This window comes from Corylus avellana, chromosome ca8 (assembly GCF_901000735.1).
Source record: "Corylus avellana chromosome ca8, CavTom2PMs-1.0".
Taxonomy (NCBI): domain Eukaryota; kingdom Viridiplantae; phylum Streptophyta; class Magnoliopsida; order Fagales; family Betulaceae; genus Corylus; species Corylus avellana.
In genome coordinates, this window is record NC_081548.1 from 13,480,636 (window position 1) to 13,506,667 (window position 26,032).

The 26,032-nt window shown below is 39.7% G+C and overlaps 1 protein-coding gene across 2 annotated transcripts in view; it reads left to right on the forward strand.

The window, feature by feature from the left end:
• The window catches only part of LOC132189733 (tryptophan--tRNA ligase, chloroplastic/mitochondrial), a 49,790-nt gene extending 31,442 nt beyond the window's left edge, over positions 1–18,348 (forward strand). Inside the window, exons 8-15 of one of the 2 annotated variants that reach the window (XM_059604511.1) lie at positions 300–412; positions 548–569; positions 655–720; positions 1,287–1,343; positions 2,894–2,940; positions 3,084–3,165; positions 13,796–13,885; positions 17,818–18,348. In XM_059604511.1, coding sequence (XP_059460494.1) covers positions 300–412; positions 548–569; positions 655–720; positions 1,287–1,343; positions 2,894–2,940; positions 3,084–3,165; positions 13,796–13,885; positions 17,818–17,952 — 612 coding nt within the window. In that variant the 3' untranslated portion in view covers positions 17,953–18,348. The remainder of the gene's footprint in view (positions 1–299; positions 413–547; positions 570–654; positions 721–1,286; positions 1,344–2,893; positions 2,941–3,083; positions 3,166–13,795; positions 13,886–17,817) is intronic. The other variant, XM_059604512.1, reaches the window with a different exon arrangement.
• The last annotated feature ends 7,684 nt before the right edge of the window (positions 18,349–26,032 follow it).

A 26,032-nucleotide genomic window follows, 5' to 3' on the forward strand; every position in this document is an offset into this window, starting at 1 on the left:
ATCAACATCTGCAGCATTATGTAATTGGACATAGAAAATCTGTATCACTTAGTAGTTGGTATATGATTATTTGGATCTTGTCTATTTACTGATATTTTTGTTTCTTATGGACTTTTGAGGAAGCAAAAGAATCATTGTCTCTTAACTAGTGTAGTTGAGTTTCTATTGTCTGTATGATTTTGTATTTAATTGCAACATGCTCAACATTATGGCTTGTGCTTAATCAGCTCCACATATTAATGTTAAGTTGATTACCCTGAAAATGTATGATTCTCATAAGCTGCAGCATGCCTCTGCAGTCTGACTTTGTACCTGTTGGTGAGGATCAGAAGCAGCATCTGGAGTTGACCCGTGAGCTGGCTGAGCGTGTTAATTATTTATATGGAGGAAGGAAGTTGAAGAAATTGGGTGGGTAAGAAGAAATTTTATTTTGACTTGGAAGTGGAAGCTACTAATGTAAAGAGGTTATGTATTTTCTATTTTTAGGCCCCCTTTTTATTTCTGCATTATTGACTTGACCCCTTATACTTTTATGTTCCGGTCACAGGCGAGGTGGTGCTATCTTTAAGGTGGGTTTGTTGAAACTCTTTAATTGAGCGCGTGAAGTATCATGGCAACTGGAACATTTTTTTCTAAATGTGTTTCTTGATATAGGTTCCTGAGCCCCTTATACCACCAGCTGGAGCCCGAGTTATGTCCCTCACTGATGGTCTTTCCAAGGTTTCCATAGTTCTTATTCCCCTGCTTTTCCATATGTATAGTTTTTATACATTAGAGTGTTGTGTGCCTTTTTTCTTAAAAAAATTTATCTATTAGGTAGGATGGCTATATTTATTGTATGGCATCAAACCAGGCAATAGATACAAGTGGAAACTAATTCAATATTAAATTGCTTGATATTGTCCCAACAGGAACTTTTTGCAATTTTACTTCAGTTGAACTGGAGTTTAAATTGGCCAAAAAAGAAACTAGATTGTATCTGGATGAAGTACAAGTTGGATTTCATGAGCGTTTTCCCATTTGTTAAGAAATATTGAATTTGAAGTAAATTTCAATTTCATGTGTGGATGGTATGCTACAAAAGGGCTTGGAGGGTTTTCTTTGAAGTTCAAATTTTATTGTAACTGGACATAAGTACTTCAATTACCTAGATAGGTATCATGAATTTCGATAGACCCTCCTGATCAATAAGTTATTATAACTAAGATTCTTTGAGGTTTTATATATAATTCTTATGAAAAGATTTTATATAATAATTGACATCTTTTGGGGGTTCAATATTACAGATGTCCAAGTCTGCTCCTTCTGATCTATCTCGAATCAACCTTCTCGATTCAAAAGATGTAAGTAGGCATACTTTATACATGTATGTGTAATGTAATTTAGTTTTGTTTAATAGATTTTATATTAACATGAGGTAATATATCATTGATGCTAACATCAAAGAGTACATGATAATATTGTTGTCATATGCATCAAGCATTGGCTGTCAGATTTAGCATAATGCCAAAGCAATTAGCTGTTGATCATATCATTGGTACCATGGAGGTAGTCTTTAATCTTGTATTTGATAACTTTTGATTTTGAGTATTGGATCATGCTAATATGTTGGTTACCATATGTGCTTTCACCAAGAGTGATTTGAAAAACAACTTGGGAGATTATTCATTGAGGTAAATAGAAATGTGAGTAGGCATTACATCGTCTCATTAGACTCCACACTGCAGTGATAGACCAGATCTGATGGCCAGGACGATTCCCCAAAGGTTGAAGCTGTCACTTCACTTTTTTGTGGCCTTTTAAAGGTTTCTAAAGTTTACTCTTGGGTTGGAGCTTTGATATTTTCATAGCATGGGGAGGCCAGATCCCCTGTGATACTTGAAGGGAGAACGGGAATTCATAAAGTCTACTGCTTTAGATTGTATTTGGATTCTGCCATTGCCTGGCTTGGAGGCGGACATTTTAGCTGAGGGGCAATTCTTACTATTCAGTGCAATTTCAGATCATCTCTTCACTGTTTTCCTTTTGTATATTCTTTTTTCGAGTTCTCCTTAATTCCTTTCTCAAAATTTTTTTTACTCCTTGATCAGTGAATCACTAAATGTGGAATAGGGTATAATTGATACATTGAAACTTTCAAGAAATCAGGGTTATCTACATTTAAGAGATATCTTGATAAGTCTCCCTAATGGGCTAATTTTGCTGTCTTCCAATATTACTTGTTATGTCCTGTTAATTTTTGCTTTTATCAATATCTCCCCCACCTCTTCTTCGTTTTAAACAATAGTGCATTGAGGCATTGATTTGCCACTGAAGTTCTCATCAATTGGCTCGCTATTTGTTCTATGACCTAATGTGGCTTCTGCACAGTCATTGAAATTGTATCTCCGAGTTCAAATTCATCTAGAATAATCTGAAAAACTTGGGGTTTTCACTAGAATGCCGACGATGTTTCTTGGCACCTTATCGAAATTAAAATTAACCGTTGTTTTTGAACATTAATTTGAATTTAGTGGTAAAAAACTATATGATGATGAGGTGGCCAATTCCTTTGAGCATTGAGTGGCAAAGTTAAAGTTGCTTTTAAATTCACAAGCAATTTGAAAATTCAAGTTTTGGTGCAACTTGATAAACAAAGTAGTTGATGTATTGGAACCTCTTGAGAGATGTTATCAGTTAGAGTCAACTTGTTTGCTCTTTACAATGAGACAATTGGTATTTGCTTTTGTTAACTCCGAGAATTTCAATTTTGAAAATCATATGTAGAGATATTCATCAAATTTTATCTTGCTTCTGATAAATTTGTGGGACATATAGTATCAGACTTTGCTAGTTCTTTGTCATTTTATTCCCCTCCTTTCATTTATTCTGAGTTGGCTTGTTTCTTTTGAAGGTAATAGCAAACAAGATAAAACGTTGCAAAACTGACTCGCTCAGTGGGTAAGTACTTAATCTCTGCATTTGCGATCTCATGAATTGTCTGCTCTTTTGATGGTCTGCATTGTTGGGATTATCCCGTCAATTGAATCGTTTTCTTCTCTAACCTCAATTCTATATCCTGTGTTTTCTGGTGATTTTTTCAGCTTGGAATTTGACAATCCAGAAAGACCAGAATGCAACAATCTTCTCTCTGTATATCAGCTCATTTCAGGGAAGACAAAAGAGGTCCTACAATTTCACCTATTATTTTTGTAGTTGATTAACCATAACTGCTTTTTATTTTTATTTTTATTACATAGGTAATCAAAATCCGTTAAAACGTAAAAGGGCACAACCAAGTATGGTGGAAGTATATAAGAGTAACAACTAACTAGAAAAAGAAAAGAAGATAACAAAGTCATGAAAATTAGAAATATGAAACAATTATAGGTAGCCGTTCGGTGGAATAGGGTTTTGAAGAAGGCCTTTTATTCCACCATTGTCTTTTCACTATTTTCAAAATTTCAATCATTTCTTTCTCTCAGGATGCATAACATTAAGTAGAACATGTTAAAGATGGAAACTACCGATATGCTATGATTTGATTCTCCTTGATTTATTCCTATTATTATTCTGATTATAATATTTCCTCATTTCTTTCCATATTAGTCTATAGGTCTCTTCTATTTAAACCTATGTAATCGTATGAAAGCTTTATTATCAAATAAGAGTTTTCCTTCTCTTTCTTTCTTTCTTTCTCTTCCACTTGGTATCAAAGATGAGTTTGGGTTCATTTTTTTCTTCTTCTTTTGCTCCATGTTTTTTCGTCCGTGGTGGTGTGACTAGTGCACCCACATCTTTGTGGTTGTGTGACTAAATGTTGCTCACCATCATCTAGGTCGCACCACCCACAGAAGGTACCACCAGCGTCCTTTGGGCCGTCCTTCCTGCAAATGGTGGCGATTTGGTGATCGCCTGATCCATCACGAGCACTAAACAATGTGTTTTTGATGTGTTGATCGTGAAAATGGCTGTCTCCTCTGTTTCTTTGGCACTTTCTGGTCTGTTTTGGACTTTTTGAGGCAGTGTGCCAAACGGTTTGGCAGGTCATCAATATTATTTTTTGAGTTGGTATAATGGCTGATTTTTAGTATTTTTTTTTTTTTGATAAGTAATGTTGTATATATAAAAAAAAAAAAAAAAAAAAGCGCAAAATGCCTCTAAGTATATAAGAAAGTATACATAGGTAATCCAACCAAAGCCCAAACACAAAACACCCAAAAAAATCGAAAAATAATCCAAATCTAAAACCTGCAAAAAACCCAATAAAAGCCCTAAAAACCCAAAGCCCCTATTGCACCTCAGGGGGGAAGGAAAATACATTTTTAGACCCAAAAAACCCTCGCCTACCACTTCGCCGAAGAAGGCCTCCGACCTCTAGCATCAAAATTTATGGAGCATTCCAAATTTTTGAGCTCCCTCTTCTCCTTAACCTTTGAAGCAGAAATGTCAATTATAGGCTCTCTCTCCTTATCAGTGACTGAAAAAAGATCCAAAAGCCTTTTCTTGTCACCTCCCCAAGACAACCCCACCACGGGAGCGAAATTCACCGCATCAAGCACCACCTTGGAATAGCCCTCCACCGCCTCCATCGGAGTTTCTGCCACCACCTCGGCAAGAAGCTCCTTGTTTTTATTCAACTGCTTAGCAACTTTTTCCTTCACCCTCTGGGAATACCCCAGTTGAGACTTGGAGACAGAAGAATAAATGGGGGCACCACCCTCTGACATGCAAGGAAAAAATCGGCTAAGACTCACACCCAGCTCAGCTGCCCCAAGGGAATGAGAAGAAGTTGAGACTCTGGAGCAGACCTGAGGTTCTACATTGTCAACCTTTGAGCCCTGAATAGATGAGAGCACCTCCTTCACCACCGGCATAGAGGGAGAAGCAGTTTTCGACCCTAAAAACCCCCGATGGATCAAATCTTTCACCGGAGCAGTGTTCTTATAAGCCTTAACAGGAACTTCCTCCATCACCAAAAACTCAAAGGCCTCCCTGACCCTACACAACTCCACCACCCCCATGGAGCTGTCATCCTTAAAACCCCGAGATGACAAGGATGCCTCCTTGACCACCGACGGAGAAGGAGAGACAACTCTTAGACGAAAAAACCCCGTCTGATCAAGCCTTTTGTCAGAGAAGGGATCCTATCAGTTTTAGCATGAGTTTCCTCGGTCACCGGAGAATAGACAGAATCCCCCAACCCAAAAAAAGAATCCTCCCTATCCCTACACAAAGGGCTTGCCGAAAAAATAACCACCGTAGATGAGACAGAGTTAACTGCTTGAGAAACAGTAGTACTCACCGCAGCGATCTGCCGGACCGGCAAAGCTTCCGACACTCGCACCGACAACGGGTCCCAACCATCACCCGCAAGAGACTCAGGAGGCTGATCGTCCGTGAACACAAGTGCATCCAGCCGAACCTCAGACATCGGCGATGAAGGAGACTCCGGAACCACAGCAGGTGAAGGAGACTCTGGAGCCATCGAAGGAACCCACTCCGTAGACACCATCGACAGTAACTCCCTTCCCTAGAAGGGGCTATCCCGATCCTTCAACTGCACCTTACGAGAAAACTTGAGACACCCAGAGGTTTTGTCATTAGGTTTAGGGAAAACCCATACCCAAAACCCTTAAAACCATATCGTGGAGATTGCTTGAGGCGATACAAAGCCTTTTCTAACTTATAGACACAACTCCAATACTCCCCCTGAGCAACAAACCCAGGTGGTTGCTCCATATAAACTTCCTCATGTAAATCCCCATGTGAAAAGGCATTTTTGACATCCAACTGAAATAAGGGCCAATTAAGATTAGTAGCCAAAGAAATAAGAATACGGACAGATGAGATTTTGGCAACTAGAGAAAGCGTCTCATCATAATCAATACCATATGTTTGGGTATAACCCATAGCAACCAACGAGCTTTCAACCGTTCAACTGAACCATCAGGATTAAACTTAACCGTGTATACCCATTTGCAACTAACGGTCTTCTTAGCAGGCGGGTAATGGAACAAGTTCCCATGTACCATTATGATGCAAGGCCTTCATTTCCAATTCCATAGCTTGCCTCCAATAGAGTCAGATAAGGCATCCTGCATTGTCTTTGGAGTTGAAATAGTAGAAAGGTGGGAAATAAAGCAAGAATGAGAAGGAGATAAAGAACTAGTGGATACAAACTGACTAATAGAATGTTTAGTCGTGCAAGAATGTATACCTTTCCGTAGGGCAATGGGCAAGGAATCAGATGCAGGTGACAGCAGATCCGAAGACGGGACGGATGATGGTGGAGGTGCAGGAGCTGATGGGTGTGCCTTCGTGTATAAACCTGGAGAGGAGCAGAAGAGCGTGGAGGCAACACGACAGACTTAGAGAGATATGGAACAGGCAGCGGAACAAACTTGACATTAGGCTCAAGGGTAGATGCTTCGAAAGACGCATCAACAGGAAAATAGGAAAGAGACTCAACAAATGTGACATCGGCGCTAGTAAAGTAGCAGCGAAGAACATGATTATAACAACGATATCCCTTCTGAATTATGGAATAATCAAGGAAGACACATTTAGTGGAATGAAGATCAAGTTTATCATAGCTAGGACCCAAGTTATGAAATATCAAACACACCCTAAAACCTTTAGTCGTAAGGCAAACGGGGGTGAAGAAGAGTATAAGAGTGAATGTGGAGAAGCACCATCTAAGACCGAGTAGGGCATCTGATTAATGAGATAACATGCATATGAAATAAAAGACAACGTGTAACATCCAATAAAAGATGATTCTTGCGTTTAGCCACACCATTTTGTTGTGGAGTGTGAGCACACGATTTTTGATGTATAATTCCTTTATCAGACAAATAAGAGGCAAAGGAACTAGATGTGTATTCTTTGGCATTATTAGAACGCAAAATATGGATTTTTTAAGTAAATTGAGTCTTAATCATATTACGAAAAGTTCGGAAAACCAAAAATAACTCTGAACGATTTTTCATTAAAAATAACCAAGTTATGCGGGAAAAATCATCCACAAAGGTCACAAAATAATGAAATTTATTGGATGCAATATTCATAGGACCCCATACATCAGAATGAACTAACTCAAAAGGATGCGAAACTCAACTAACAACTCTTGACGGAAAAGAAACACGACGGTACTAAGCTAACAAGCTTCGCAAGGCACGGACAACTCATGACAAAGACTCAGGACTTGATGCTTCAATGTAGGAAGGGAAGGATGACCAAGACAACAAGGCCACTGAAGAGCTGAGGTTGACGACTGTAAAGCACGAGAGGAAAATGAAGGTTCAAGATCCAGGTAATACACGCCACCAACTTCATGCCCCATACCAATCATCCTCCTCATCTTGAGATCCTGAAAAATGCATAAAGAAGGGTAAAAATTGTCAAAACAATTAAGAGCTTTGGTAATTTTACTAATGGATAACAAATTAAAAGGAAAACCAGGAACATGTAGAACAGACAACAACTCAAGATCTAGACTCAGATGTGTATGGCCAGAGCCGGCTACAGTGGAGAGAGAACCATTAGCTAGGGTGACAATGTGAGGTGTATCAACAGGATGATAATCAGAGAGAGTAGTGGACAAACTATTCATATGTTCATTGGTGCCAGGATCAATAATCCAGGGGTCACGAGTGGAGGATAAAAGACAATGAGATGCAGTACCTGATTGAACAAGAGTAGTAGTGGAAGTGGAAGTAACCTGCTTATGAGCCAAGAATTGAGCATACTCATCTTTCAGAATGGAGATGAGATCATAATCTGGAGCAGGACTCGAACTAGTAGGTGGTCCAGAAATAGTAGGAGAATCCTTCATAGAAAAAGCCTGATTGGCAAAATCAGACGGTTTGCCGTGCAAGTCTCAACAAAAATCCACAGAATGATGACTACGACCACAGTGAGTACATTTGTGAGGCTCACGACTACCAGTTCGACCACCGCCTCGAGAATCACGGCCGCCACGAAAACCACGACCACCACGGCGGCCACGATAACTACTAGAGCTGCCATGGGTAGTAACAAAAGCAGCGCACTCAGCAATACGCTCATAACTCAGCTAAGAGCCATGATCAGGAAGTGAGGGGAGATCAGAACCACCCAAAATCTGCACATGAACCTACTCAAACTCGAGTTTCAAACCAAGAAGAAACCGAATCACATCCACATCTTAACATTGCTTTTCCATTTTTTGCAGGTCCATAGACGGTGGTTGGTACAAGTTCCTCTCCTTACAGATGGCCACAACCTGATTGTAGTACTCATCCACTGTCTAAGTACCTTGTTCAAGCCCAAAATATTGTTTACACCTCATAAATCGGAGTGATATTTCCATTACTAGAATACATATGACTGAGATGATCCCAAATATCCTTGGCAGTAGGCAGATAGATGCATGAGGATCCAATGTGAGACTCAATATTGTTCAATATAAGAGAGATAATTTGATTATCTTCTTGTTCCCAAAGGCTAGGAGCAATGCCTTCAGGCATACCCGAAGTTAAATGAAGAAACAAGCCCTTGCCTTTCAGAAAAAACTTCAACAGACCGTGCCCAATAACTATAGTTCTTCCCATTCGGCTTCATGAGTTATTGGGGCATTAACTAAGGAAGTTCTCACGTTAATCAGCCATAATCTCAACAACAAAGAAGCCAAAGACTCCACCACAGAAATACAGCAGATAAGTAACTGTAACCCACCAAAAAAAACAAATGGAAAAAAAACCCATTGCAACAATGCTGGAAAAATGGCAAAAACCAGCTCAAACCAATGCCAATTAGTAAAATAATGAGAAAGAGAGAGAAACTAGTAGGAATACGGTTGAAAAAACCAAACAGGGAGCTTCGCTGGAGACTCGCTGGAGACGATCCAAACTCGTTGGGGATAGGCAGACCACGTTTGCAATACCAAAACCAGAAGCTAAACGAGACAGAAAATGTCTCCGGAGACCTACCGGAGGCTTGCCGGAGTCTTGTCGGAAACACGTTGAAACACGCCGGCGTTCATCAGACCTCACCGGCGATACCAACCACCACGGCTATAAACCCAAGCGACGACCACAAAGCAGCAACGTATTGAACATGCTGGCCACCACCACAGAACACGCCGGAAACCACCACAGAACAAGCCGGCAAGTCACCAACCACCATAGACACGCCGGGCACCATCTACCCCGAATCAAGATTCACGGGCATTAAGCCCACTTCTCAGACTTCCACGATGGGTAATACAGAGAGAAAAGGAAGAAAAAAAAAAAAAATGAAGGGAGGAAGAAGCAGGGTGGGAAGAGATGTGTTAGTGGTTATGGCTTTGATACCATGTTATAGGGGTTTAGGGTTTGCATGAAAAGAGAATAGAAGAAAGGCTCAATATTCACGTAGCCTCCTTCCTCTCACACTATGGGTCTGTTTGGCAATAGGGATGTCCTAGACACGATTCACCATTTGACCGGTTGACCATCAACTTTGAAATTTCAGCCTCAAAATGTCACACGATTTTGACCATATTTCCCCTGCGCTCCATCCTTCACTTACTGTATTTTTTTCCTGAAAATCCCCAAAGCACTCCCCCCCGGCGCTCCATCCAATTCTTCATCTTCTTCTTCTTCTTTCTTCTTCTTTCTTCTTCTTCTTCAGCTCCATTGCTCAAATCCCAAATGAACCTTTTAAAACCCCACAAATTCCCACTCAGTCCCTTCCTCTGTTTCCTTCTTGTATTCATTGCCAACACGCCGACTACTACCTCCGACTCTATGGTCGGTGACCGAAACTCAAACCCGAAGTCCTGTACACCCAGCACTGCAACGATGTCGTTCCCGAGTCCCCATTAGCCCCCAAAACCTCCTTCTTATCCTCGTCTATTAACACCTCCAATATCCTCCAGCTCAGCACCGGATTCTTCTCGGGTGGTGACCGGATTTTCAACCGAACCGCCACTGATACCCTGAGAACTCTCTCATTCATCTCCTACGATTTGCAGAAGACTGTCTCCGCGGCGGAGGCAGGAGAGGAACTCGGGCGCGGCGTCGTATTGGAAGTGGCAGTGGGCGGAGGAGGCGCTGTAGAGGGAGAGAGTGGAGGGACCATTGATGGCTGCGAGGAGACAGGAGTTGGGCTGGGCCTGGACCCAGCAGAGGTCCTGGATGTCGGGTTTCGATGCGGAGTTGGTCTCGAACCAGAGAAGCGGGGATCGGGCGCAGAAATCGAGGATGCAGATGCGTCCTTGGAGGTTGGCAGCGGCGAGGAGGAGATGGGACGATGAGGGCTCCATGGAGAGGAGGTCGCAGCGGATGGGGAGAGGAGTCTAGCGAACAGGGGTGACGAATGGCAAGAGGGAAATGGAGTTGGAGGGGCTGGGAGAGGGGAGGGGGATAGTGGAAATGAGCTGGAGAGAGCGGGAGTCGACGACGGATATGGAGCTGCCGGCGGTGAAGGCTAGGAGGCCCGAGGAGCTCAGGTCCGCCGATCCAAAGTTGTTGCGGCTCGGCGGCCCTGGGAGCGTGCAGTCCCACGAGTATAGGCCCGCTGCTCCGGCTGCTGCTGGTGCTCGTCTTGGGCTCGACATTGCCGCTTTTTCTGTCGCCGTCGCAATTCCGAGTGTACAGAGATCTCTCTGACGGTTGGGAGAGGTTTTTATTTTATTTTATTTGGTCTGACTTTTCCCTTCGGGGGAACTTCCGGTATGATCGCTGGGTTGTGTGTTCAACGGTTGGTTTTTTACTTTGGAAAATGCATTCGCTCAGACACAAGAGCGCTCGCTTTTACGAGTCGTGCGCTGGGATTTTTTTGGAGAAACAATTGTAGGGTAATACGGTAAATGCACGTCAGGGAAAGGAGCCACAATTTTGACTGAACAGTGTCTAGGCTGCGTGGGGCTTTTGCCAAACACCACCTATATATATATATATATATATATTGTAACTTTGAATACAAAGACCAAAATACCCATATAACATATTAACCCTAATACTCTCCTCTAACAGTTCTAAAAGCCTAAATGACATGTCATTTTGTGGCTGTTGGAGAACAGCATGTCTAGTAGTGTGCCAAACGACAGGTCATCAGTAATTTTTTTTTTTTTTTTGAGTTGGCATAATGGTTGATTTGTAGTATCCTTTTTCTTTCTTTCTTATTATTGTTATTGTATTTGTAATTTTCCTTGAGCCCACGTGGTGTGTGATGGAGCAATTTGTTAGGTTGGAGATCTTATTTGAAAATGTCAGAGACAAATGAGAAGAAAAGAGTAGAGAGTCAGGTAACCTCTCATAATGAAAATCCAACTCTCCAAATCATAACTGTAAAATTGGATGGGCTGAGCTATCTTTCTTTGTCACAATTCGCTCTTTTGTAATTTAAGAGTAGAGGGAAAATGTGACACTTGAATGGAAAAATTCAAGAACCAAAGCCAAATGATCTGACTTATGGTTGCATTTAATGCAACCGGAAATCAATTAGGGACATTTGTTTCTTTGTATGGAAAAAGATGTTTGGGATGTAATTGCCCAGGCAATTTCAAAATGGGGAATGTTGCACAAATTTATGACTTGAAGTGACAGATACAAGGACTAACCCAAGGTGACTAGTTAGTCATGGCTTATTTTCATAAACTCTATAGTTTGTGGCAGATGTTAGATCATTATCAGAACTTACAGAGTGTGCAGCAGATGTTGTCAAAATCAAGAAGATGATTGAGGAGGAACGTGTTTATGAATTTTTGGGTGGATTGCACTTTGAGTATGATCCTGTGCCAGTTCTGTTTTTGGGAAGGAACCTCTTCTGTCGTTGTGGGAGATATTTTCATATGTCTAAAATGAGGAGAGTCGTTGCAGCACAATGTTATCCCATTTCATAGCCTCAATTTGCTCTAGAAAGTGCATCTCAACACAGTTCGGAAGGTGATTTTGAGGTGGAGATGGTGGCAGAGTAGCTGATGCGACCTCATATTACAAGGAAAAATTATTTTGCAACTACTGTAATATTTTGCGGCATACTCAGGAGACTTACTGGAGACTTCATGGCCGTCCTACTCAAGGTCATGGGGGCCCGCACAGGTAGAGGAACCAGGCCTCAGGCCAATCGTACTTCCATGGTAGAGACAAATGTTTCCACACCAGATACTCAGCCTCCTTCTACTGATATGGGAAGCCTTAGCAGATAAGAGGTCGAAAGCTATAGATTTCACTGACGAGAACCATTAGAAAGCTATAGATTTGTCACGGAAACATCCCTATAGCAAGCAATATTGAATAACTCCAGAAGTCCTACCTTAAGGGACTGATCCCACACCATAGATCATGCCAAAACCGAATCTTGGAGCTATCTCTCACCTCAAATCTAGTATATCTCGAAAACCCCCCCCAACCCCTTTTAATATATTTCTAGAGCCCAACCCCATACGACCCATTAACTTCATTAGAACACCATCCACCCCATGAACTACAATATTTAAAGTCTACTACCAATCTCTGCCGAGCTTCTCATTGCACCATAATTACTTCCTCTGAAGAGCTTAGTTGAACTTAAGCAAATTTCAGACCCCTAAACCCCCCTTAGAAATTGGAGAACACACCTTGGATCAACTTATCAAATGAAATTTGAACTCTTTACCCATACCTGTCCACAAGAAATCTCACTACAACTTCTCAATGTGGTTGGCAATGCTAGCAGGGAGGAGGGAAAGAGATGAAATAAGTAATAACATTTGACAAGGTACTCTTAATCGAGGTAATCCAAACCTTGTTAGACAAGGACAACTGCTTTCAACCAGCCAAATGACTCGATCTTCTCAATAATGCCATCCCAAATAGATTTGGCCTTAAAAGGAGTTCTCAACGGAAGACCTAGATACTTCATAGGCAAAGAGGAAGCCTTGAATCCCAAGGTATAGGCCAGACTTTTTGCATTATCAACATTGCTGACAGGGACCAATTCTAATTTAGCCAATTAATCTTCAAACCAGAGACATCTTGTTTTCTATGACACTTTGAAAATAGTGTTCATTTTAATGATTATAGTAATATACTATAATAGATTGTATGGTCAGCTTGGGACTTTTTGTTTTTCGTGGTAGTGATTTTGTAATTAAATACTCATTTACACAAACTAATTAGCTGTAGTCTGATGCAGGACAATAAGCAATTTAAGAATAAAGCTTAGAGAACGAAGAGAATAAAGCCAAGAGAGGGAAGAAGCCTAGAGAAAAGCTTTAGAAAAGGGGGAGAAAACAGAAAAAAATTAAGGGAAGGGGAAGACAAATCCATGTCTCACAAATTTTCATTCATAATCAACTACTGAATGCAATAGAATCAATAAGCTTAAATAGACTACGTAAAACCCTAACCCTAACCCTAATCCTAGGGCAACGCCCATTTAATATACTACCGTAATTAAAATAAACATAAAATAAAAATAAAAAGATTAAATTAACCCTAACTAAAACCTAAATAAAATCAAGGTATTTAAAATATTGCTAAAACAAAATTAAAGGATTCACTAATTTATTGCTTTGGCCATTCCACATCATAGTCCTAGCACAAATGGCACATCTTCCCCCCTTAAGAATGGGGTGGAGTTGAGGTCATGGGCTGAATACTCATTAGGTGTGCATATTTACGTTACTTACCAGTCAACACAAAGTTTCATGCATTACAAGTTTGCTGTAAAGAATTGCTACTGCTTTTTAAAATTCTGACAATCATGTTGTAGTCATGCTTTTTTTATTTATTTTTTTATTGGGTCTCGTTATATTCAATCAAAAGCTTTTCTGTGAAACAATTTTTTTTTTTTTTTCTTTTTCCAGGAAGTTGCACAAGAATGTCAAAATATGAACTGGGGCACATTTAAGGTCCTTTTAGCAGATTCCTTGATTGATCATCTGCATCCCATCCAGGTTGCTCCTACTGATATGATATGGTGCTTGATAATTGATGTCTGCGTGCTATACCTTTTACTTGCATTACCTAAAAGTTCCTTTTTTGTTTTTTGATAAGTAATTCAATCTTATTAAAATGATAGAAGGGGTGCAACCCTAGTACATTGAAAGTATACTAGAGAAACTCCCTATTAAAGAGAAAAATAAGAACAAAAATCCAAAAATTCAGAAAAAATAGAAATACACGAACTATTATGCGCCACTATCCATGTATAAAGAGATTTGAACATGAAATTTGTTCGCTCTTCCACCGAAGTCTCGCGAGCTTCAAAGTTCCTTGCATTCCGCTCTCTCCATATGCTCCACTCAAGCACAAATGAGCCATCCTCCAATCTCTTAAAATGTTACGACTTCCCAATTGATCTTTCCAATTTGCCAACAACTCTATTACCCTTCTAAGCATGACCCATTTTATACCAAAAAGACGGAAAATTGAAGCCCATAATTCTCTTGCCACTTCACAATGAAGAAGAAGATGATCTAGGGACTTCCTACTCTTTTCACTTACAACATCAATCCACCGCTAAGACTTTCTTCTTTCTCAGGTTATCCAAAGACAATATCTTCCTTTTTCCCACCATCCACACAAAGAACGCCTCTCTCGAGTGAGCCTTAACTCTCCATATGCTCTTCCAAGGAAATTGGGAACCAACATGAATGGACACACATGATAGAAAGACCTTACTTCAAACTTCCACCACTGGGATGGGATCCAACATGTTATCCTCATCACCTTGTCTCAATCGGAGAGAGTATAATAGATCAAAGAATGAAGTAACCAAGTCTATCTCCCAATCCTATTCTGGTCTGATAAAAAAATATTCCACCAAAGATTTCCATTAAAAAACTGCATATGATCTGCCACGCACACCTTACAACGTGCAATATTAAACAATTCCAAAAACGTTACCTTCAAGCACTAGCTCCCACCTCCACAAATCATGCCAAAGCCTGATCTTGGTCCCATATCTCATTTCGTATCTAACAAATCTGGAAAAAACTCTCCACCCCCTCAAATATTTCCACACTCCCACTCCAAGGGATCCCCCGCTACCTCCTTAGAACTTCAACATCCACTTGTGTTATCATATTTGGATTCCATCACCAATTTCCACAAAGCCTCCCTCTCTATATAGCATAACGCTATAACTATTTCCCATGAGAACTCGATTAAAATAAATTAGATTTCTTACCCCCAAACCACCATTTAGCATCAAAGAAATAATTTTCGACCAATTGACTAAATGGAACTTAAACTCATCACCAATTCCACCCTACAAAAAGTCCCTTTGAAGTTTTTGGAATCCTTTTAGCCACACCAACAGGAATGGGGAAAATGGACAAATGGTAAGTAGGCAAATTGAAAAGAGAGCTTTTAATCAAAGTCAACTTGACTCCCTTTGACAAATAAAGCCTTTTCCACCAAGCCAAATGACATTCCATTTTTCCAACAATGCTGGTCCACATAGATGTAGTCTTATGCTGTGCTCCCAAAGGAAGACCCAAATACTTTATCAGCAAAAAAGCCACCCTACACCCAAAAATACTAGCCAAACCTTCTACATTGTCAACATCTCCAACATAAACTATCTCTATTTTATTTGAGTTAGCCTTTAACCCGAAACCGCGTTGAAACATAAGAAGAGAACACAAATGATGGAGTTGTTCACGATTAGCCTATCAAAGGTTCATCCGCAAACAAAAGATGAGACACTACAAGCTTTTCATTATTCCTTGACCCCACTGAAAACTTGATAGAAGGCCCTTATCCATTGTGGCAAACATCATCCTACTCAAAAGCCTCCATAACAATCACCAAGGATAGAGGAGATAAAGGATCCATTGTCTCAATCCACGAGAACTACTAAAGAATTCAGAGGGAGCATCATTAATAAAAATGGAGAACCGCACCTCAAAAATCCAATGACCTATCCAAGCTCTCAATTTCTTCCGAAAGCCACATCTCTTGAATAAATACAACAAAGTCTCTCAATTTACACAATACACTAGGTTCCCCTGATCTAATTTGACTTTCAAGACATTCGTTAGCTACCATAATTGATCTAGAATGTGTCTCTCCTTGATAAACGCATTCTGAGAGCTCAAAATAATCTTCTTCAACAACTTTTTCAACTTGTTCGCTAGTACCTTAGAGATGCTTTTATAAACACTACCCACTAGACTAATAGGATAGAAGTGCTTAATATCCACGGCACCGGCTTTCTTGGGTATAAGAGAAATAAAAGTTTCATTGATGCTTTTCTCAAACTTCTCTCGGCTATGAAATTCCTTCAATACGACCATGATAACCTCTTTAAAGATCTCCCTACAAGTTTGAAAAAATGTCAGGGCTCGGGCCTTATCACCATTTAGGGTTCTCACCACCTCATACACCTCACTCTCTTTAAAAGCTCTTTCTAACCAAAAACCCTCATGAGCACCAATTGAATTGAAAGAAAGGCCATCCAGTTTTGTCCTCCAATTGAGTTGTTCTGAGTAAAGCTGGTTGTAATATTGCACAATATGCTCCATTATTTCTAGAGTCTGAAGATATGGATCCATTAACAACTAAAGAACGCACGGTGTTATTTCTTTTGTTCGAATTTTCCACCCTATGAAAAAATTTAGTGTTCTTATCTCCCTCTCTCAATCGAAGAGCCCTTGACTTATGCGTCAAGCTCACTTCTTCATGAAGAATAAACCTCTCCAAGTCCCTAGAAATTTCTTCCTTTCTCAACCTTTCATCCTCAGTTAAGGGTCTTCCTTTTGCAATGATATCAAGCTCACATATACCATTCACTAGATCCTTTTTTTGCTTCTCAACATTGCCAAAATCTCTTCATTCCATTTTTTTCAAATCTGTTTTCAAGGCTCTCTACTTGCGTGCCAGCACAAAACTAGGGGATCCTTGAGAACTCAATGACCTCTACCATGTTTTCACTTGATCCACAAAGCCCTCTGACTTGAGCCACATATTCTCAAACTTAAAATATTGACTTCTCCTATTCGAAACCCCATAATTAAGCATCAACCGGAAATGATTTGGCAAGATTCCAGGGAGTCTTCTCCGAACGATATCAGAAAACTGTTCTTCAATCTATCAATGTTGGACTAACACTGAACATCACAATTATTGGACCACGTGAAGTTTCCACCTATAAGAGGGATGTCCATAAGATCCTGATTAAAGATGAAATGTAAAAATTCCTTTCAAAGCTGGGGAATGGTAGGTATTGCTTGATCTCTCACTTGGGTATTATATAACATTATAATCATCCCCAATACACCATGGCATCTCTCACTAGGTCATAAGCACAACCAATTCGTCCTAAAGCATTTTCCTGTCATTGTCGTCATTTTGACCATAAACACCCGTAAAAGCCCACTCAAAATTATTACTGAAACTTCGAAAAGATCATGCCACAGAAAACCTCCCCACAATCCTCAACGTTTTCGACCACCCTCCTATCCCACATCCCATCTCAACTTTAAATAACAGCAGTCATCATGTTGGCAATCCCACCGCCCATGCCCATGCGCCCTTGCTTATTTAGATCTGTCAAATATGTGCACCTTTTGGTCATTTACTTGCGTGCTGACTTTATTTGTATTATTTGTGTACTCTGTGTGTTCCTCTTTTTTTTTTTGGCTTTGCATTTGGATCACTATTTAACATTTTTCTTATGAAAAAAAAAAAAAAATTTTCTGCCCAAGACATGACTTTTTTTATCTGACCATTTCATTAATTGCCCTGTTTCTGCTAACAACGCTGGTGATTCTTTTCTATTCTTCTTCTTTTTCTATGTCGAAGATTACCAATTTGTTTGGCACTTTTGATGTTACGAGTAACTATGGTGTTCACATAATCAATGGCGTTTGAACTTCTACAGATTCGCTACGAGGAAATAATATCTGATTCAGCTTATTTGGATAGAGTCTTGGCAGAAGGTTCTAAAAGAGCTGCAGATATAGCAGATGCTACTCTCAATAATGTCTACCAGGCTATGGGATTCTTGCGGAGATGAGCAAAATTGATGCTGCAAGAAAAGTTCTTGCTAAATGATGAGTAATACAGAAACCTAGATTTAAGTTTTGGATGATACATGATTGTGAACAATTTTTTTGAAGTAAATCTCTAAGCATATTCTTTGAGTGAAAATAAAATGTTACATGAGGGCCCCACAAATTTTTGATGTAGTTACCTCTACTTCTCTTGTCCTATTGATGCACGTATGCATTCCTGGCGCTTCTAAGAATCAGGTAGTTTTAGGTTTTATTTTGTCTAATCTTTTAGAATTACCAACTCGTATTTGTTGTGTAATGGAAATTTTGATGTTATAATTATCAACTAGGTTTTGCTTTTCCATTTGTCATATTTACTCAGTCAGCCCGACAACAAATAGCATATTGTCGTTTGTCTCTCCTCTGAAATCATGTAGCATGAAGCAATAGCTTTGTCACTAGCCCATTTGACACCTTTCTTTTTGTGTGGCCTCAGTCTGTATGATAGTTTGCTTTGCTTGTGATTTTTTATTTCATGAAAACAAATTCACTTCTTTTTTATTGTATTTCCTTTTAAGCATTTAAAGAGATTTGGTCTTGCGACTTAAGAAAAATCTTAGCCACATTTGTGCTATATCACCTAGTTAGTCTACGTCATGTGGCGCATCAACGCCACATGATGTTACTAGGTTGTGCTTGATACCATAATTATGTCAGTCAGATACGATATATATATATATATATATGGCATAATTTTGTATTATAGTTATAATATCTTGTAATTAATAGGTAGATTTTAGTTGCCTTATTTGTTCTCCTAGATTGCTGTAATCGCCGAGATACAGCTTGTAATTAGCTAGACAATTCCTATACAATATGAGAAACCCTCACATTGAGAGGTATTCAAGACATGGTATCAGAGCCTAAATCATCTAAATTAGGGTTGTGATTCGAGTTTTTTGAGTTGGGTCGAGACTGTGCTATTGGTCTCTTTGGCTGTCGGTAACTTCAGGGGAAGTTGTCGATAATTCTGGTGAGGGTTCCAAACTGCTATTCGGCAGTTTCTGTTGAAGTTAAGGAATTTATTCTTACTGGAATTTCTTCTTAGTGGCTGTCGGCAGACTCTGTGGAGGTTGTCGATAGGTCCTGTGGTTGCTATTCCTTGCCAGAGCAGTCTTGGAGTGGATGTCGGTGATTTCTGGAGGATTTGGGGCTGCCGGCGATTTCTGGAGGAGGTGGGCTGTCGGCTTTGATCTCGCTCTTGTCGGTGAAGTTCTCATAGCCGATATTGTCATGTGGCTTGTTTTTGAGCGTGGAGTGTGGAGCTATTTTTGGTGCGGTGAGCGTGGAGCGTGGTTTAGGGCTTGCTATTTGGACTGTCGGCTGTTTCTGGTTGGTGCGGTGAGCGTGGTTTAGGGCTTGCTGGGTGGGTTGAAGTTTGGATTTGGGCTTGCTGTTTGGTGCGGTCAGCAATCAGCAAATTAGGATTGCTGTTTGGCTTGCTTGGACTTGGGCTTGTTGGGCTTGGGCTTGGTTGCTGTTTGGGTTGCTATTCTGGTGTGTTGCTGGTTACTGTTTGGTGCTGTTTGACTTGAGTGGACTTGGGCTTGCTGTTCAACAAATCTGGTGGGCCTGTTACTCCTTTATCAGGTTTTATAATTTCTAATTCTTTGATTTCATCATGTCTTCTAGTGAAACTTTTGGGATCTGTTTTACTGGAAAAAATTATTCTGCTTGAGAATTCCTGTTTCAATTGTTTGTTATGGGAAAAGAGTTGTGGGGCCATATAGACGGTAGTGATCCAGCTCCTACGGAGACTAAGGAGTTGGCTAAATGGAGGGTCAAGGATGCACGTGTGAAGCCCTGGATCTTAGGGTCTGTTGATCCTCTTATTGTGTTCAATCTGAGTCCTTTTAAGACTGCGAAGACCATGTGGGAGTATTTGCTGAAGGTTTATCACTAGGACAATACTGCACGCCGTTTTCAGTTGGAATATGAGATTGCTAGTTACACTTAAGGCAATCTCTCCATTCCGGAGTATTTTTCTGGTTTTCAGAATTTATGGGGAGAATTTTCTGATATGGTTTATGCGAAGGTACATACTGCATCTCTTTCTATTGTTCAGGCTGTTCATGGAGAGATCAATTCCTGATGAAATTACGCTCTGAATTTGAGGTTACTCGCTCAAATTTAACGAACCGGGATCCTTCTCCTTCTTTGGAAGTTTGTTTTGGAGAATTACTTCGCGAGGAGCAACGTCTTCTCACACAGGCTATGTTCCAGCAAGATATCAACCCGAATCCAGAGCCTATGCAGCCTATGGGAAAGGGAAGGGTAATGATATGCGCAAGGTCCAGTGTTTCAGCTGCAAAGAGTATTGTCATATTGCCACCAACTATCTTTCAACTACTGTAAGAAACAGGGTCACTTTATTAAAGAATTTCTCACTCGGCCTCAGAATCGTCAAGCTACCGCCTATCAGGCTGCAGTGAACACCTCTTCTGCTCTAGTGATGTCCTCAGCTTCCTCTTCTACGGCCGGATCAACTGTTCTTACTCTTGAAATGGTCCAACAAATGATTATGTCAACCTTTTCCGCCTTAGGGCTCCAAGGTAATGGTACTATTTCGTATAAGTCTTGGCTTATTGATTTTACTGCATCCAATCATACGACTAGATCGTCTGATACACTTTGCAATGTTCATCCATATCATGGTTCATCCCATATTCAAGTAACTAATGGGAGTCATTTAGCTATTAATGAAGTAGAAGATATCAATTATTTATTCAGAGATGTTTATGTATCTCTTGGACTTTCTAATAGTCTTATTTCAGTTGGTCAGTTAGTTGAAAAAAACTATGATGTCCATTTCTTTCGTGATGGTTGTCTTGTGTAGGATCAGGTGTCAGGGAAGATAATTGCGAAGGGCCTAAAGTTGGCAGACTATTTCCACTGCATTTTTCAATTTCTAGTTGTTTATCTTTGGCTTGTATGACAGTTAACACTCCGAACGAAGTATGGCACAAACGTTTGGGTCATTCGAACTCTGTTATTCTGTCTCATACGTTAAATTCTGATTTGTTAGGCAATAAAGAACGAGTTCTAAAAATTTGTCATTTGACTGTTTTGTATGCAAACTTGGTAAGAGTAAGACTCCATTTTCTTCTCATGGTAGTCGTGTTGCAAAATGCTTTGATATTGTGCGTAGTGATGTTTGGGGCATTTTTCCTGTAATTTCTCATGCTCAATATAAATATCTTGTGACATTCATAGATGATTTTAGTCGGTATATTTGGGTCTATTTTCTTCGGGCCAAATTTGAGGTCCTGTCTGTTTTTCAAACCTTTGTAGCATATATTGAGAACCAATTTTCTACAGGTATTAAGATTTTGAGGTTTGATTCTGGTGGAGAATACATGTCCCACGAGTTTCAAGATTTCTTACACTAAAAAGGAATTGTCTCTCAGCGCTCTTGTCGTTATACTCAGCAAAATGAGGTGGCGGAACGAAAGAACCGACATCTCTTGGACGTTGTTTGCACCTTATTCCTTGAGTCCTCTGTTCCTTCTAAATTCTTGGTTGAGGCATTATCTATTGCAGTTTACTTAATTAATAGACTGTCCTCTCAGGTCTTGAATTTTGATTCTCCTTATTATCGTTTGTATCATCAGCATCCTAGCTATCTTAATCTGCATACTTTTAGATGTGTTTGTTTTGTTCATTTACCTCCTCATGAACGTCACAAACTTTCAGCTCAGTCTGTTAAATGTGCCTTTATAGGTTATAGTCTTTTTCACAAAGGTTATGTTTACTATGATCCTTGTTCTAACAAATTTCGTATATCTCGTAACAAATTTCGTATATCTCGTAATGTTGTTTTCTTTGAGAATCAATGTTTCTTTTTTACACATGTTGTGTCATTACCTGAGATTAGTATTCTACCTTGTTTTGATGAATTACCTCCTCTGCCTGAACGGTTCAAACCTAGAATTGTGTATACTCGATGTCTACCGACTTTGCCCTTTCCCGAGATTGACCCTTCATTTGAAAGTGTTTTGACAACTTCCCCTCAAATTGACCCGCCATCTAAGACATTGCCTGAGTCTGGTTCTCGACGATTTGCCCGAGTATCACACCCTCCTGATCGGTATGGTTTTTCTCACACTTCTTTTAATGCCACTTTGTCTTCTATTTCCATTCCTACATGCTTTTCCGAGGCTGTTAAATATGAATGTTGGCGGAAAGTGATGCATGATGAACTTCAGGCTCTCCAGGACAGTCATACATGGGACGTGGTTCCTTGCCCCTCTAATGTTATTTCTATTGCCGCCTCCCAAGGCTGGCCACTTCACTAGATGGACGTCAAAAATGCTTTCCTTCATGGTGATCTCAAAGAGGATATTTACATGACTCCTCTGGGTTTGTTTTCTTCTCCATCTGCTGCTGTGTGTAAGTTAAAGCGGTCTCTCTATGGCTTAAAACATGCTCCCCGGGCATGGTTTGAAAAATTCAGGTCTACGCTGCTTCGCTTCTCCTTTGTCCAAAGCCAATATGACTCCTCTTTGTTCCTTTGCAAGACTCCGACTGGTTTCGTTCTTTTACTTTATGTGGATGATATTGTCATTGCTGACACTGACTCCAATTTGATTGGCCATTTCAAGCAGAATCTTCAGGCTTCTTTTCATATGAAAGACCTTGGTCCTCTTACGTACTTTTTGGGGTTGGAGGTGCACACTGATTCTTCAGGTATATTCTTGAATCAACACAAATATACACAGGACTTGATTAGCCTGGTTGGTCTTCAAGATTCTTCTTTGGTGGATACCCCTATGGAAGTTAATGTGAAATATCAAAGTGAGGAGGGTGATCTTCTTTCTGATCCTACGGTGTTCCAATAGTTGGTAGGCAGCTTGAACTATTTGATTATTACTCGACCTGATATTTCCTTCGCTGTCCAGCAGGTTAGCCGGTTTATGCAAACTTCGCACCATCTTCATTGAGCTGCAGTTCGCCGTATCATTCGCTATCTTTGGGACCTGGCCGTAGGTTGTTCTTTCCAACCGGCTCTCCTTTTCGCCTTGTTGCTTAAAGTGATGCGGATTGGGCAGGATGTCTTAATACTCAGCAGTCTGTCACGGGTTGGTGCATGTTTCTTGCTGATTCTTTGATTTCTTGGAGGAGTAAGAAAAAAGCTCGCGTTTCTAAATCATCTACTAAATCCAAATACCGGGCAATGTCTGCTGTTTGTTTTGAGATTGTTTGACTTAGTGAGCTTCTGGCTGAGTTTGGTTTTTCTCAATCTGATTATACTCATCTTCATGCTGATAATACTAATGCCATTCAAATAGTTGCTAATTCTGTTTACCATGAACGTACGGAGCATATTGAGGTAGACTGCCATTCTATTCAGGAAGCCTTGGACACTCGTGTTATATCTCTTCCTCATGTTTTCACTGATCTCCAGATAACTGACGTATTTACGATGGCCATGACACGACAGCGTCATCAATTCCTTGTGGGCAAATTGATGATTTTTAATCGACCAACATCAATTTAAGGGGGGATATCAGTTAGATACGATATATATATATATAGTATCTAGTCTCTCTAGTTATGGCATAATTTTGTATTATAGCAATAGTATCTTGTAATTAATAGGTAGATTTTAGTTGCCTTATTTATTCTCCTAAATTGCTGTAATCGCTGAGATACAGCCTGTAATTAGCTAAACAATTCCTATATAATATGAGAAACCCTTACATTGAGAGGTATTTAATACAATTGACAATTTATAACGATTTAGGAAAAGCATTAACCACATTTGCACCACAACTCCAAAATGACTAATCAAATTGGAGTTACCTAGAATTATTTATGAAGCCTAAGTTTACCTAGTTGAACCCACGTGGGATATAGCATAAGCTCCGTTATAATTCCACTTACTCTATGTGGACAATTCATCTTTTCAATGTGGGACTAACTTTTTAGGTGTCACATTTGATCCTTTTTTTTTTTTTCGTTGGGTTTTATGGACTATCATCATCAACATGATGTCTGTAACAACTTTCACCAGTAATATTGTGATGAAAGTATTGTGGATGTTGTACATGGTTCGTCACAACACATGCTTAACTTTCTATGTAAACCTTTTAAGGTTTTGTTAGCTTTTGTATGCAACACCCAGTTAGGAACATGCTGCTATTCATAGAATGGACAAACATCAACTTGAAAATTTTTGTAGTTGGCTTGATTCTGAATTTTTGCAGCATATGGATATACTGATGAGGGGACTTACTAGTTGGCACATAATTTAGGTGCCAAATTCTACAATTTTTGTTTTATAGAAATCCTTTAAACCATTTTAATGTTAACATCTCTAGATGTCATAATTAAATATTCAATAAAGGAATGTTCATGCTACTACTTTTCCATCTTATGCTAGGAAAGGTGTCATTAGATTTTTGAAAATTCATTTCAACACAGAAGAGAATGATAGCATTACTAGTAGGGGTTTTTCGTGTCGATGGTGAGATTCTTATCCAAGACACAAGCGAATATAGCAAGAGGGAATTTTAATCTCTCCAATAAAAGGGGGCGGGGGGGAAAATAACTTTATATTCTCATCCCATTCCACCCATATTCAAAGGCTTCTTTTACAAAGTAGGAGATGTGCCCACACGTCTGGAATTTCTGTTGGAACTTAACAGGGAGGAGCCAATGGCCCTGCAAAACCTTTCTCCACGCGTTCTACACACGCTTTCTTTCTGGAATTTCTGTTGGAACTTGACAGGGAGGAGCCAATGGCCCTGCAAAACCTTTCTCTACGCGTTCTACACACGCTTTCTTTCTGGAATTTCTGTCGGAACTAGCAGCCAATGGCCCTGCAAAACCTTTCTCCACGCGTTCTGCACACGCTTTCTTCCCTCCTCTCTTTGTTGGGTGGCAAAGGAATAAAGGAAAATCCTTCTCCAATAATTGTTTGCTTCTTTCATCTTCTGGTGAGAATTGTAGAGAGATGGGGATAGAGAAAGACAGTTGGTGGACCACTGCGTGCCTGCCGGCTAGTTTAAAGGTAGTATTCTCATTTCGATCATAATTTTTTCTTTATGCTTTTTTTGCTTCGTCACTGCCTTCTGTGGCTTCTCAGTTTCCCATGTAATGTTTTATTCCCCAGTTGGTGGAAGATCTTTGACTTTGGGTTGCAAAATTATGAAAGAAAAAATCTTGCTTGAAGGTGTTGCTGAGTTGCTGAAGAGGGACAGTATGGGAACTATGATTGCCTCTAGCTAAGATGCTTATTTTATTAATTAGAAAAAAAAAAAAAAAAATTTGCCATCAACCTTTTCTATCGTACTGCCATAAACTTTTGAAGCTAGAGGAATCCCAGTATATGCATTATTGACACCTTTGGGTAGCAAGAAAGTTGTCAGATATCGTTGACGTTGCCGTTCTAATTAATCCTTGTATGAAAAAGAAAAAAGAATTTAAGGGTTGATTGTTATTTCAAGTGAAATGAAGAGAATTTACTTTTGTTGTATCTAAACGCATACATGATTCTATGTCATTTAAATTTTTTAAATAATGTTCTCTTCACCCGATACAAGACGGTCAAAGATGGGGAGCAATATGCTTTGACCTGCAAACTCAATCATTCCGTAGGATAACATATATGCTATTAAATATTTGAAAAACTCAAATTCACTACAAGAAAGAAAAATAGAAGGATTTTGAAAACATTACCATTTCGGAGTAAAGAAAATTCTAGTCTTTGGCTTTGGATTACCATAAGTACCTTAAAATTACAAAATAAATAAATAAAATAAAAAGAAAAGAAAAAGATGAATGACGTAGGAGGCTTTGGCTTCTTTGTTAACGCCTTTTATTGGTGTTTCAACTTGAAATTTCAAATTGTTTCTCTTTTTGGAGCAAAACACGAAGAAATGTTACGCTCACTCTTACTCTCGTATTTTCATTTTTGAGAAATGCCAAGTTTTTCAAGAATTTCTTTCAAAATTTAAGTTTCAAATTGAAGTGTCGCAATCCCTTCACCTTATGTCTTTATTTACTAAAACAATAGATCACGTGAGATGGTGATCCATCAGT